This window comes from Bombus pyrosoma, linkage group LG7, assembly GCF_014825855.1.
Source record: "Bombus pyrosoma isolate SC7728 linkage group LG7, ASM1482585v1, whole genome shotgun sequence".
Lineage (NCBI taxonomy): Eukaryota > Metazoa > Arthropoda > Insecta > Hymenoptera > Apidae > Bombus > Bombus pyrosoma.
This window is the reverse complement of record NC_057776.1, coordinates 11,177,346-11,192,818: the sequence shown is the minus strand read 5'-3', so window position 1 is coordinate 11,192,818 and position 15,473 is coordinate 11,177,346. Positions and strand designations below refer to the sequence as shown.

Here is a 15,473-nt window from a genome sequence, read left to right as displayed (position 1 = left end):
GATCGCTTATTTGATTTACGCCGCGAGTATATTGCCAACCCTTTCTGAAAGCCCCGCCAAATATTTGCCGTCTTCGCTCTCGCAATAGAATTACATCGAATCATGCCGCGCATCTGATTCATCCTAACGGTTAGTCGTCTAACAAGGTTGTTCATCGATCGTTCTCCTATCTACAGAGAACGCGCAACAGTGTCTACTCGCGTGTCTACATATTGAAATTTGTATAATCTTGTTTTCTAAAATATCTACCTAGCTTAGTTCCAGATCCAAATTGATACTAGTCTATCATTTATTCGACATATATCGGAAACTTACGGTCGATTGTGATCGAATTTCCGTGACTCGAATCTCTTCTATTATTCCAAAACCTGTAAATTTGCACATATTTTTCAAATCCCCGATTCCGCATCTCGAACCTGCAACTCCACAGCCACAAGAGCCTCTCGATCGATCTTCCAGCACGAATCGTACAAAAGGACAAATTCATTCTCGTCTATAGGGTTCCCGGAGGACTCGTTCGGTCGTCAAACCGTCCTCGGATCGGGCAGAAACCGGGAATATTCCAAAGTTAATGAGTGCGGGCCCCGCGCGCGGCGTTTCAGGACGTGTCACGTCCCCCGATGATGTACGGCCGTTTAATGACCCGGTTTTAGTCCTTATGGGGTGGTTTTTGCCTCGCAAGGGTTGCGCCGGTGAAAAGTCACCGACACGCGTTTTTCGTTAGCGGGGACATGCCACCGCGTCTCCCCTTCTCTTCTTGAAACTTCGACGTGCTGATGACAGCGCGTCGTCGTCTCGCAGCCGCGCCTCCGCGCTTTTCTCATTAGCCTTAATGGACGCAGATTAGGCCTGTCGAGCGGTCGACTTGGATTTAATGACCGGGCCGCACCCCTTCTACCGATATTCTCCTCGCGAGAACGAGCATCCAGGTGAACGTTGCTTTACGAATAACGCGTGTCGAAAGGTCATCCGTGCATGCTTCGTGCTACGAGGAAAGAGTCGTTTTAAAGATTTATAGGTCGATCGATTAATCAATTCCTTGAGTACCTGCCAACACGACTTCCCGTACAATTTTAAAACTCTTGCAAATTGTGCAAACGTATAGGTTGTTTCGAGTATCAAAGGTATATATATGTATATGCATGTAAGGAACGCAAAGCGTTGAGTGAGTTGTAAAATGTTAAGCGTGGAAATTTTTCGAGGTTCGTAGACGCGTGGAACGAATTAATGTTTTACAGAAGAGCGTGTCCTTTTACCTAAAGGGTAGCTGGTTACATTTCAGACACAAATTACATACTCGAGTCAGCGTGTTCTTTATCGAGCGTTAAAGACTCGTGCAGCGGTGTAACGGTAGAACGAGACATACGAGCGTGTAGCCGCTGGAACTCGGAGCTCCGAGTCGTTTGGCTTTTGTAAATTTTCGCGAGTTAGCCATAACAGAGCGCCGCGCTGCCGCGTAATCTCGGTCGACGATAATTCAGCGGCGAGTGACTTTAATCGTGGCACCTACGGGGCGGTGTGTGCCTCGTGATGGATTTAAACGATCGTATGACAAAGTAGCGAACCGTGTATCATTTTATATAAACTCGGTTGCACGTACAATGGAGACGGAGAAAGGGAGTGAGAGTGAGATTGTATAATCTTCGTCGTGAGAGTTAGTCGTGCCCGCGTGTGGGTGCACTTACCTCTTCTGCCGGGTTTCTCAGCGCACGTTCACACGTGCGTGCACACGCGCGCACCGCCGGGTTTACGATCGATCTGTCACGTTGCGAGCAACTGGTAATAAAGTTGGATGTGGAACAACCGACTGTCACCACGTTCGCGAAACTTCAACGCGACGTGTTGCAAGTCTGCGAAGCGCTTCTGAGAACTTAACGCGACGACATCGGTACGCGGTAGATGCGTTCGTTGCATAAACCGCCAGGAGAGAATCATCGTCGTCGTCTTCTACCTTTTATCCGTCTTTGATTCGATCGCGCATCGATCGAATCAGTCCCATCGTCGGTTCACGATGGAAATTTAAAGCGATTCTATTCCTATTCTTTCAAAAATTCCCTAACTCTGACAAGAACCCTCCGCGAACCACTTACGTCCATATTTTTGCATTCCCACGTTTAATCTTCTTTTGTACTCTTCCGAGCTTCGAAGAAATATGACAAAATTCTGGGATATTGAATCTTTTTACAATGTTATGCGATCAGGTTTTAGGTGAAATGTTTAAAAGGTTTTGCTTGATACGTAGAGGACTCGCAGCTTACCTGTGGACAATCGATTACTGTAGAAAATATTTGCCATGAAAGATATCAAAAAAGGGAGAAGCGAAAGCGTCGAAAGCTGTCCGCTCGAACACACACCGTACATGTATCTAATTGTCTCGATATTCTAGCCGACCATGAATCGGAGGTAGAGACGGATGAAAGGGGCCGCAGAAGGTTGGCGTGGCTTCGCGGTTGATTAAACCGAAGCTCGACCATGAGGCAGGTACCTCCTTCTAGGTGAGTGAACGCGTGCGAGGGGACGCGGTATGCGTGCATACACGTATCTACCAAGGTAAGATGGCGCCGTCACCGAAATGGCTGCATTTTCGCGTTGATAAAGACCGCGGAGCCCGCGGAACCATACCTGTGAAAGGTGTGTGTCGAGGGTATAGATTCTAAGAGTGGGAAAGGGGGATAGAGGTGGTGGTAGCGTGAGAACGACAGAGAGGGAAAAAAGAAGTCGGATATCACCCCTAGTTACGAGCGGTAACGAGGGGCGGAGTCGGTCGAGCCTGCACACCTGCCTCGTTTCGAGCTGGCCATGGTCACTCACCCCCGTTCTTATCCCTCTTAAAAGCTACGCCATGACAAACGCGTTTACGTTAACCGCCGTGCGGCCGAGGGTCGCGAAAAATGGCTGTTTCAGCGGGCTTTAATGGTTGATTCGCTCGAACCGTTTCTCTAAGGGGTGGTTTTGTATCTTCGTGTCCGGAGAATTGGAAGGGTGAAGACCAATTCCGTTATCGTAGAGTTATTGCTACCTCAGATTCAATTACCCTTCTTTTCAATCACTCAGTCTTTATCTCGATACACCTATCTATAATTAACAGACAGAAAGGATATTCAAACGTATCAATTATTTAATAGAAGAAAGTGACAGTACTAAAAAACATAAATGGTGTATTTTATAGGCAGCTGAGCGGTAGGGAAAGAATCGGATAAAGTTATTGGGACCTCTGGAGGCAGATTGCCTGTAGCTTGACGCGTTAACCCCCGGGCGGGTGCGAGGAACGCCGAACAAAGGCGCGACGTTGAAACGGGAAGCGAAGGACGGGCCGATTAGCAATCGCCATGGAAACAAGCAGTTGATGCGATCAACCCCTGGCGCGCGAGAAGAGGAAAGAGGCCGATCTGGCTCGCACGTACGATCATAGCTGTGCCTATATACGCGTATATAATACGATTTGTATATAGATATACACGACACGTCCCTATATGCGGGAACGGGAGAACGGCTTGGCGCGCATGCAGCGGCCGTATTTAAAGCGGTCGACGAAATGCCCTTTGGTGTATGCGTTCGCGATGGTTGCATGGCGATACCGGAGGCCGAGCGAGAGACAGATTGGAAGAGAAGCGTTACAGAGAAGCGAGGCGTCGCGTCGCATCGCGTCGCGTCGTGTGGAAAGAGATGGAAAAAGTTGGAGCGCTCTGGCACACACGAGGAAAAGGAAACAGAGAAACGAAATGTGGAAGAGAGAGACAAATGGACGCGGAAGAGGCGGAGAGATAGAGGCTCGACAAACGCGGGGGGTTGGCGGTAGCTGGCAGGGAGACGGAATCGGTAGAAAGCAGCAGCAGTTCCCGCTCTCGGGGGCGGCTGGCTGTTATCATGAGAAACAAGCTTCCACTCTGATTTTTTAATCCGATCCGCACCCCCTGCCACCGGCTGAATTTTAAAATAACTGCAGAACGCCATTTGCTCCTCGCAAACAGACCGGAGTTAAGCCATCCTCGCCTCTCTTTCTCTCGCCACTTTTCTATCTTCCTGCGACTCTCTCTATCACCGGTACGCCGTGCCGTGCTCTGGCCCACCTCTCTCGCCTCCTTCTCTCCTCCTCCGTCTCTTTCTGCTTCTCCTGTTTGCCGTCTCCACTCTTTCGCTCTCTTTGCGCGCGTGTACGAGCCTTCGACCCTCGACGCTTTTGCCGGATGGATAGGATAGGACAGAACGTAGGATATGATAGCCTAGAGAACAAAGAGGATGGAGCGTATCCTGGGAGAAACGCGGGTGTATGAGTGCTGCGCGTGCTCGCGAACGACCACGTTACATCTACACTCTCGCCGAGGCGGCTGTGATGTCAAATTGAAATGTTTAGCGCCTCGTTTCAGCTGCTGCGAATCCCGCGTACAGACTTCGGTACAGCGGTGGAAGAGAGAGACAGATGGGGCCGCGAAGTGAACACAATCGGCACGGGAAGATAGGGGCGAAAGGAAGACAGAAGAGACGGCAGATAGCGCGTGTAGCCTCGCCCCGGGGAGGGGCAGATAAGTGACAGTTTTATTAATTTCCCATCTCATCCCGTCGCGACCATCTCCCCAAACCCGCTCGATCCGTCGACACGTCAGTCGCGCGTCCACACACGCCTGCCTCTCTTCTTCCCCCGTATCTTCTTCCCAGCTCGCTGGAACGAAAGAGGGTGAAAATAAAGCTCAATAATGGCGGTTGCCCGTCACGGGGCATCGCCGTCGACGAAGGTGCGCTTCCGTGTCGTGTCTATTGGGATTTCGACTAACGGTATCTCGTCGTTTCGTATTTTTGCGCCGAGGGTGGATTTTACGTGGGTAAAAATTTCCTAAATTTTATCCGATTCGTATGTCCTTAGAAAAGAGAGAAGATACGTTAAAACTCTTAAGAAAATATATTCATCCGTTTACGTCAGAGGAGAGAAAATAAAGAAACACAGGGCGGAAGACCGCAACGTCGGGAAAGATGTCGAGATGTCGCACAGGGGTGGAACAAGGAAAAAAGCCAAGAGCCGAGCAAAGAAGGAGAAAGAAGAAGGGAGTAAGCATCTCCCAGCCGTGCTCGCCGCTGGAAAATTTAATTTCGATCCCGTCGATTCAGCAGTTATACCGAAGTTTAATCTTTGATAAGGGTTAGTCTTTTAGTAATGGGATCCCAGGGGGTCGGTCGCTCCGGACGGTCTGGGCGAGGCGCGCCGAAGGGTGAGACGAAACGAATCGTGTTCTCTTTCTCTCTTGCTATGCTCCTTTCCACTCCACTTCTCTACGACCGCGATGGAAGGAAGGAGCTTAAACCGTTAGATAGAGATCTGCTCTCGGGATGAAAGTAGTAGCTACCCGCTTATATCGTTCCTCTAACCGAGCAGGACTCGGACTTTTATACCGAGCTCCGGGGGGAGGCGTAACGAGCCTCACGATTGGATAAGTTTCCCGACACGAGCTTCCACCGGAGGCTTTGCCTTCTTCTTCTTCTTCTTCTTCTTCTACGTTTCTCCTCCTCCTCCTCCGGCTGCCCTCTTTCCCCGCAATGTGTCTCTGTTATCCAACTCACTCGTATAACGTATCGCGACCTTTGTACGTTCCCGACCACCTTACATCCGGGTTACGTGCATCGTACGACGATGAAAACGACCGATGTCGAGAAATTTAATAAAAAGATGAACGAGTGGCTCCTGTTAAAGGCTTCGTTCGATTCGTTGCCTCGAGTCTCCTTTTAGTATTGGCGGGTGAAACGCGTTTAATCCCGTATAGGTTTCTCGATTTTACAGGAGGACGTCGCTGATCTTTCAGTGAAAGGAAAACTGAAAGTTTAACGCGAAACGGGGACAAGACGATGGACTTTGATACTGAACAGTCGCCTACTTTGATCTGTTTCAGTTATGGGATGGATCTAAATGGCGCCAGACGAAAAAACGCGACGCGGGAAACGACGAGTACCTTAAAGGCTTGGTTGAACGATCACAAGAAGAATCCGTATCCAACAAAGGGCGAGAAGATCATGCTGGCGATTATCACGAAGATGACTCTGACTCAGGTGTCTACGTGGTTCGCGAATGCGCGGAGACGTTTGAAGAAAGAGAACAAGATGACATGGGAGCCGAGGAATAGGGTCGAAGACGAGGACAACAACAACGAAGACGACGACAGTGGAAGAAAGAGCGTGGACGAGAAAGACCGGCTAGGTAAGAACCACGGCAAACATCCGCCTACCTTTCTCCACCTTTTCATCGATTCTATACATCCCTTTCTTACTCCCAACAAAACGCGTCGTTTGCCGACAATCCTTTTTCCTTTCATTGCCCAAAGACAAATCCTATTCTCTGCCACAGACTCAAAGGATTCGGGTACCGGATCAAGCGAGGACGGAGAACGACCGGCCCATCGGATGGACTCTCTTGGCACTAGCGGTGGGTCCACCGGTGTCCAAGGTAGAACCGAGAGCGAATGGAGCGAGTCGCGAGCAGATAGCGGTCCAGATAGCCCGGAGTGCCTATACGATCAGAGAGAGCCTAGGCATCCATTACAGCTTCAGCATCCCGCGTATCTTGCGTCGTCTCATGGTCGACTGCTGCGCCATCCTTCCCCGGAAAGCACGCCGCCCAGTAGTCATCTTCCACCGACCACGACCGCGTCGTCTACGGGCAGTGGGGTCACCACGAAACCGAGGATCTGGTCTTTGGCCGACATGGCGAGCAAGGACGGTGAACAGCAGAGTCCTACACCGACCGCGATGACTGGTCTCTCGTCTCCTTATAGCGGAAGCGGCGGAGGTGGTGGCGGAGTCGCGGGTGGAGGTGGCGGTGGCGGAAAGCTGGTGAGCCCTTTGGCGAGTCGTTTGCCACCTCATCATCCTCTTCATCCAGCTATGCACTCGGGAACGCAATTCGTTCGGCACCCGGATTTCTACCGAAACCTCTACGGTGCTTCTCACCTTGGATCCGGAGATATGGCCTTGTTGGAAACTTATTCGAGAACCTTGGGCGGTCTGAGTGGGGTGATGCCTCCTTCCACGGCTCCCAGTATACTGACGACCTCCGCGTCGGCTGTGTCAGCGAGTGGTAATGTTAAATCTTTTTCGATCAACGGGGCTAGCGGTGTCCCCGGTGGAGGCGGCGTGCTTCTGACCACGGCGACTTCGGGCTTGTCTCCCTCGTCGTCGTCAACGACGTCCTCCGGTGGGTCCGATCTGTCGCCCCATCCGAGCGGAAGCCTGCCGTCTACGCAGGAGCTCAAGTCACCGGGGCGAGTGTGATTCCCCTGCACGGGGGGGACGATGGACTAATTACTATTAATCGAAGTTTCGAGGGACGGTTCGCCGCGCAGCCGTTCGCGCGTTGTGTGGTGTGTATGACAATAATAATCAGAGACTACATTCTTGTAATTAGTGTACAGTAACTGAACGAAGAACGACGGAACGAGATACATGATATGTACTGCCCCTCAAGTCCCTGATCTCTCTCCACCGTTCCTAGTCTCTGTCTCTCTCACATCGTCTTCTCCGCCTTTTGGATTCCTTTCGCTTCCCTCGGTCCTTTGGTATATCCTGCTCCTCCTCTCTCCTTGATTCCTATTTTCTCTCGTCCTTCGTCGCGAAATTTTTCTTCTGTCCGCAGCAAGAACGGGACAGCAGAGAAAGAAAGGTTGGAAATCGATCGATGAAAGATGAAAAAAAAGATGGAAAGATGGAATGGTAGGCTCGTTTATCTCTTCCGTAGAGCAGCAGCGCAGCTAATCGCGGTTTAAAAGGAAAATAAGACAAAAAAATACGAAGAAAAAAGATACACTATCCTAGGCGTGTCTACTATGCAGTAATATTATACATAAAGAATACTATATATATAAATACACGATAATAATTAATAATTATTTATGCGTTTGTAAATAGTAGAGAGGGCCCAGTAGAGAGCGTCCGGCCAGTGTATGTATTGTATGTAGAGTAGGTACGATATTATTATTATAATATTGGAGATCATAATTCATACTAACGACGAAGACGATTATTATTATTATTATTATTATGATTATTATTATTATTATTATGGATTATTATTATTGTTATCGCGATGTTTATTATAACATTATCGATTCACGTCAACTCGGTCGATCATGACGGGGTATGGATCGTTGATTACTGTGACAGATTACGGAGGAGCACAACCCGTGCGAGGAAATACCACGTTGAAAGCGTGCGTCTTGCGCCTGAGTTTCTCCGTACGTAAGTATTATTTATTTATTGCTCGAGAGCGCTTTAGCGCGACCACGAATCCTGGAGAAACCGTCGCAGATCGTGATAATAATAATCGACGACGCATCGTTCGCCACGCGTTTTTCTTTCTTTCTTTCTTTCTCTTTTCCCTTTATTTTTTCTTCTATTCGTTTCCTATCTCCGACTTTTTTTTTGTTTCGGTCGATTTCGCAAGCGACGCTCTATCGTCGAACACGCCCGACTCCGCCCGTAATCTGACAGAACCTGGAACTTGTGTCGCGCTCCGATCTGTCCGCGACACAGGGTGGTGTGTGTGTGTGTCCAGCATTTCCAGAAAGGTAAAGGGAAAAATACGAATGTACTCGGAGATACTACGTCGGAGGTTCGTGGTGTTCTCGTTAAACGAGACGCGACAGCCGCAGGGCGCAGCGACTGTCAACATATCATGTCATGTCGAGAGTGAACGATCGCCATCACCTTTTAGTCATTCGTGTCCAAAATTTCACGCGAGCTCGTTGATGCCACATTGGCAGATGGCTTGCAGACTGTGTCCTTTCGCAATAAACGAATCATTATAAAAAAAAAAAAACAACACGTCTCAAAGCCTTCGTCATTCTTCCTCCCTATCTACCCATCCATCCCTTGTACCTTCGATCGATCATTCGATCCCCTATTGCTGTCTTGATCTGTGAGAAGAAACTACGAAGGATACTTCCAGGTATATCAGCGAAAGGTGAGCAGTTTTGCAGATACCGTTATATAATTTCTTGCCGATAATTCACTTTAAACTTGCCAAAGCTGCATACAAAGGAAACGAAGAATTTATTCAACGTGTTCTCGCGTTTACCACCAACGTTCAGCGAAACAGATCGTTCGTCCTTAACGATCCGATTTACGAACGAGTAACGATGGAACGCGAACGATTATACCGGTGGCTGGCTAATCGTGGGCGAATGCATGGAGAGCAGAGAGACAATACGCGTCGAGAAGGAGTTCTCCTCGTATCACGGAGAGGAGAGGACAGTCGGTCGGCGACGGCAGCATCGGCGGATGAATATGAAACGTCTTCTCGTTCTCGGAACCGGCCGTAAGATGTACTTATAAAAATGCAAAGCGACCGACTTCTGGGTGGTTGCGGGACAAGCTTGGTTATTAGTAAACATTTAAATCGACAATCGCTATAGGTATACGGGCAGCAGCGGGGAATGTCGGCCTCGTTCCCTTCTTTTGCCCTCTCCCGTCGTTGGTTCCCTCTGTCACTGTCCTACGACCGTGCTCGATCCGCTCTTCCGTCGCGTTCTTCGGCGAGTCCGAGCGAGAGAGCAATAGTGGAGAACGCAGGCCGGATCGAGCGTGGTGTAGGAAACAAGAAATCAAGCCGCGGGACCACCCGCCACGGCCTTGGAGGCACCGAGCCGCGGATCCCAAGGAGGTCCATCCCGTCTTCATGAATCAACTCGTTCCTGAATCGGCATAAACCTTCAAAGGGTTGTTGTGCAGGTCCTGCCTCCGTGCCCCGCTCGCTAGATCCCGCAGAGTTATGTGGACGTTCGTGTCCCTTTCCGTTCGGCTCTCTCTGCTCGCTACGACACTCGCTCTTTCTTGGCCTTTGCCTTTTGCGTGCGTTGCTTACGAAAATTGGACGCGAGTATTCTCGTTCATGGTAAACAGGGCAGATAGTTGCAGTATTGGAACGAGATGGACGTCGCAAGCTTTTAAAGTACGGAAGAAGTTGCGCGATCGGCAAGTATTACCGAACCTTGGTACGATTCAATTCCTTAATTATATTTCCTGCGATATTCTTTTTATCCTTTTCACGGAGAAACTTCGAGGAACGCGCTTTCCAGGGAATCCAACGAGTAACATTAATTTGTCGGTACGAACGATTACATGGCGCGCATTGCTCGCTCTTCTTCGCTCGCGCTGCGGAGCGTCTAATTTTAGAATTACAAAAATGTATCTATTAAGGCGCGCGGTTAATGCGACGAACGGCATTTAAATTGCTCGGTAAACCCGTTTTATGTTACCATAAAGATACCGATGTGCAAAAATGCAGGTGTGTACGTACGAGGGGGGATAGAAGTCTAAGGCAACGTTTCCACGGGACAGAGGACCGAGTTACCAGATAAAGCCGACCCATTACCAATATATAGTAGCTCAGTTGTAAAATGATCGTGTCGTCGAGTACTAACCCGAGACAACACTATCTGCCGACCAACGGAGATGCTGTTTTTTAGTGGCATTACCCGACGAACAGACGATAATCGACCACTTATCTTACGTGTACGTCGTGGTCACTGTGCGAACTCTCTCGATGCGTGCGACGATTCTACAACCTGCGACCGACCGATCGCGTCTTACGGTTCTTCTGCAAAGTTCCTAAAGCAAGGTTTTTCCGAGTTTAAGAGCGCAGCTTTGTTCGATCAAATTTTCCCTTAACGCGGCTATTCACGGTAATGTTTTCTGTAGTTTATTGTTTCCTAGTGGTTTAACGAATTCTACGCGACATTGCCCTCGGCGGGATCCATCGAAAATTTTTCGCTCGCTTTGCTGTATAAAAGCGAATAGAACTTTATCTCAAATATATTGGCGCAGGATTTTAAAGATACGGGATATGCAGTGTTCCCCGAGATTTAACAGATTTTCGTACGAGGTAATAGCAAGGAATACGATGACTTTCGTATTCGACCCGGAGCCAATAAAAATTAACAGCTGGTCGTTGGCTCCTCGCGAACAGCGCAGGGACCAGATCCTCCCGGGTCTCAGAGGATCGGGAACCGTAGGTCGCGAGGTCCTCGAACTCTCCTTCCTTAGAATCCTCGTAAGTCTTATCCGGGAACGCTGCAAATGGGCGCAGGTTGGCACCGGTTAACTGTGGACACCAGCTCGCGAGAGTTCGTGAAGGGGAAGGACGATAAACTATACTAAACTGCGCTCTCCGTGGCGATGCTTTATTGGCTTTTATCGAGTTTTAACGCAAGCACACCGGATTCCTTTATGGAAACGCCGTTAATTTTACGACGCGGGCATATTTAGCCCGCGGGCTTCTCGTAAAATCATACTTCGGTCGCGATAAAGTTAAAACATCGGCAGGCTTAAAGCAAAGTTCGCCTCGTAAATATGACGAAAGTGGGCAAAGGGGGTGGCAATAGTGGTGGTAGCTAACGGATATATATACGATACATATACAAGACTAGGCTTAGACGAGGGGAGCGAAGCGGAGGTTGGCAAGTCGACGCAAGGGGGTGGCTCTGCTTTCACGTCGTTGTAATTAACTTATGGTAATTAACGGAGTCGTAGGCGGGAAAAGATTTTTATTAGGCTTCCGCGACTTTGCAACTTTTTTTTTTATTACGTCGGTTTAATTGAAGTCTCTACTCGGTGACGCTGCGAATCCCCCGGGATCCGCTTTCTCTTTGAACTTGGAGCGGTTTGGCGAAAGCGATAGCTTTTGCGATTTATTACGGGGAAAATTGGAAAGCAATCTTAGAACGATTCTCGTTGTGCCCGGTCGTATCTTCTTGTAATTAATCTTGTCCTTTTCAATTTTGTTCAATGCCTCATGAATATTCCACACGTAATCCGAAACATAGTTCCGCAAAATAATCTCAACTCGACGGAAGACCAATTCCTGCAACTTTCCACCATTTGAACGATCTAAAGAGTTCAAAAGTGATCCACGTCCGAGTCAAGTTTCCGTCAACTGCAACACCGCGCGTCTCTCGTTTATAGAAACAACCCCGTTGTAACGAAGTTGAGCTGTTTTTGTAAAACACACGATCGTCCCTTTTCCCTGGTCGTATTCTCGCGCAACTGCGTGCCGTGTGTCGAAAGGTAGCGTGGCTGTGTAGGAGGTGAATAATGAATGGCGACGTCGAAACAACTTGCTGGACCAGCGTTGAGGAGACGCGCATCAGGCTGCGAAGGGGGCGGGACGCTGTAGTTACGGCGTGAGTTCCGGGTGAAACGACATGAAAAATTAACGGGCCCGCGTTTTGACGTCGCGTCAAAGTTTCGTTGTACGAGTGATAGATCGTCCCCGCGACCGTGTAGATTACTCTCGAAGAGCATCGCGTCGAAGAACCGAGGGGCAAGGTGGAAAAGGGCACCGCGGCCGAAGTCAGATCGTGCGGAGACCATCGCAAGACGGTTTTGAATTTCTCTCTCTTAACGACCGCCGCGGCCAGGCAAATCCGAATTTTACGAGCCTCTCGTTCTTCCTTACCTGTCGCTTCTACGAATCTGGCCCGAACATTTTTTCGAAGATTCATCGTCGCTCAGGCTCAGCTTGTAGACTCTGTGTCTAACGTCTACGCAAGTTCTATGACCTGTGCTTCATTCAGTAATCAGTCCCAGTCGAAAATGAGGATATTATCGATCCTCGTCTTTCAAGATTCTCTTGCACAATGATCGTCAACTTGTAAAACTTTATTCGCTTCAAACTTGGCACTATCGTGCGTGAAAATTTATTGGTATTGGAAAATTTCAAAGATTCGTCAATATAAAATATTAGATCGATTGTGCAAGAGCCGCCATTCTCCGCCAAGAGGTGGTTATCTGGAAAAATTTCATCACGAATAGATGCATATCAGAGAATCGTACGGTTTACATAATGAAACGATTATTTATTATCTTATCCTAGATTATCAAGCATGGAAGTGACGTAACAGCATTACACAGGAATTGTTCCGTATTCGAGTATCGGAGATTAAGTTATCGCGATTGCACAATTACTCGACGATACGAATTGCAAAGCCAGTGCCAGATACAAGATTCCTCGTCAGATCTGGAGGACGTTGAACGCAATATGAAATAAACAGGCCATAGGGAAACCTCCGAGAACAAGTTCGCGAATCTTTTCCTTCTTTTCTTCCTTTCTTTTTTTTCTTCTTTCTTCTCCGTCTTCCTCGACATGAATGCTCGAGTAACAGCAGCTGAATCGGTAAAGAACACCGGGGACGTCCGCGACGATCATAATATATCGTCGACGTCTGGCTTTCCGATTTGTGGCCCCGATATCGAATGTTTGATGCGGCCGCTCCTCTTCGACGTAGGTCCCGGATGCTGCGCGGGGCTATCTATTGTTCCTGAATAAACCATCGTATGGCCGAATACCGACGGCAGGCAGTAACTCTTCGACTTCCTGCGCGATTACATGAAAAAGTCGCGTGTCTGTTCCCTTCCACCGCGTCTTTTCGTTCGCTCGCCACAGTTCCGAATGGAAACCGATCGACTTTTACTCGCGAGACCACATTTTGAGAACTTTCGGGAAACCCTTGCCTGCTTGCTACCCTTGGAACCGATATACTTGGCAAATCTGAAGATGGATTTTCCTAACTTGGTACTTGACCGTAATACGTTCGTTCTTTCAGTATTTTTAGCCAAAGTTTCGTGCGTTAATTCTTCAGATTTAGTTACACTGTTGTTAGACAACCACGGTATTTTGAGTACTTACGCGAGAATTAAGAGAAGTACTACAACGAATATTTATTTGTTTTCTAATACTTGGAGTTACACCACACTTAGAGACAGAAATACTACGAATAGAAATTTGATGGCGTGAAACAGGGAGAAAAAAATCTCTCGATGAAAGTAGCTGTGACGAAAAAGGCGAGCAAATTTCTCGGAAGCTGTAGAGGAGCCGCGACTAAAGACCGTGGTCTTGGTTCGTCGCGCAATAAACCGATTGCGAGGAGAAACTAAGTAATCCCCGGTAAGCGGGTCTCGACGTATATCCGGGCTAAGGATTCGCTGGAAGCTCGACGGGTAGAAAGAGCCACGGCGATATTTCATTCGGCGTACGATCCCGCGAATTCGGTCGCTCAAAGACTTCAAAGGAGTGCTCGCGAGTTGCCGGATGTCCGGCTGCTGGCGACATCGAGGCCGCTTCTCGTCGTCGAGCGATCGAGCCGGAGGACAGAAGAGGAGTATCAACCGCAAGAAGAAGAAGACGACCACGAAGACGAAGAAGAAGAGAAGCACGACGAAGTAGACAACGACGACGACGACGACGACGACGACGACGACGACGACGACGACGACGACGACGACGATGAAGAAGAAGGAGAAGAGGACGAAAAAGAAGAAGCAGAAGGAAGCTTACCGTTCAGCGAGGTACTCGAATTCGTCCGGGGCTTGTCGGCTGGCAAGTACGACATAAGTCACCTACTAAATTAGTGGGTAAGGGGCGGTGCATAATTCACCGCGGGTTAATTGGCGAGCGTTTTCACGCCAGCCGCCAGTCTGTCAAAGCGGCTACAGTTTAGAGAGGAACGTGAGAGGACGGTCGGACTTCGCCTTGCCGCTGCTATAGAATCAATTTTTAAGCGGTTAACGGCCTGTCTCCGTACGGAATTCCGATGGAAACACGGCCGACGGTTAAAAGATGAATAAACGACCGACAGCGATAACTAGTTTACGTCATTGCGTAATCGTAATTGTCGAGATGATTATTCCGATACCAGAAAGGAGAATCCATTTGTTACCTGAAGAACTCAATCGAGGTTGAAGTAAGATTATTTCTGAACGATGGTGTAACAGAAATTCGTGAATTCCTTCCATTCTTCCTTCATAGAAAACATCATTTTTATCTATTAGAAATCAACTAGTCGCTGTATTTAATACGACAGTGGATTTCTAAAAAAAAAAATTGTATGTAAATTAACTTCGTGTAGAGAAATTCTAGCCTTAAACGGGACGAGAGAAAATTTGTTTGCCAATTCAAATATTATCGATTAGAACAGATCGATTCTGTACCGCAGCTTGCAACGAAGAACAAAAATCAACATACTGTAGGTTCTTTCCACGGATCTGTCTCGGGCTGCGTGCTCTCCTGCTTGTTTATAAATACTGCGTCTGGAGCACGCGGCCAGGCAGAGAAGGCACGGACCTCTCGGCAGGCTGGAAGATGGGAGCAGCAGGAAAAAGAAGTTGGCTCTCCACTGCCCGAGGATCGCGTCAGACGACGTCGAACGACGCGCGAGGATGCCGCGGCGCTTCATTAGGGACCGCGACGATATGACTTATTTAATCGTCCGAGATGAACGTTGATGCGTAGCGCTATGTGGCTTCCTCGAATGCTTTCGGAATCAGAGTCGGGGGAACGCGATTTACGAGTCGTTCGCTACTGAATATATAGGGTGTTGCTAAGTTGCCAATATAAACCGAAATAGGGCAGCTTTATGAGGTTGGAAGTAGAAGAAATTTTCTTGCCTCAAGTACGTAATAGTGTAAATTATTTTTAAGAGCGACTCTTTTTACTTTCT

General features: G+C 48.5%; 1 protein-coding gene across 2 annotated transcripts in view; it reads left to right on the top strand.

The window, feature by feature from the left end:
• LOC122569064 (iroquois-class homeodomain protein IRX-6) overlaps positions 1-8,786 on the top strand; it is a 35,630-nt gene extending 26,844 nt beyond the window's left edge. For both annotated transcript variants that reach the window (XM_043729526.1, XM_043729527.1), the window contains 2 exons: positions 5,880-6,184; positions 6,332-8,786. In XM_043729526.1, the coding sequence (XP_043585461.1) occupies positions 5,880-6,184; positions 6,332-7,254 (1,228 nt within the window). In that variant the 3' untranslated portion in view covers positions 7,255-8,786. The remainder of the gene's footprint in view (positions 1-5,879; positions 6,185-6,331) is intronic.
• The last annotated feature ends 6,687 nt before the right edge of the window (positions 8,787-15,473 follow it).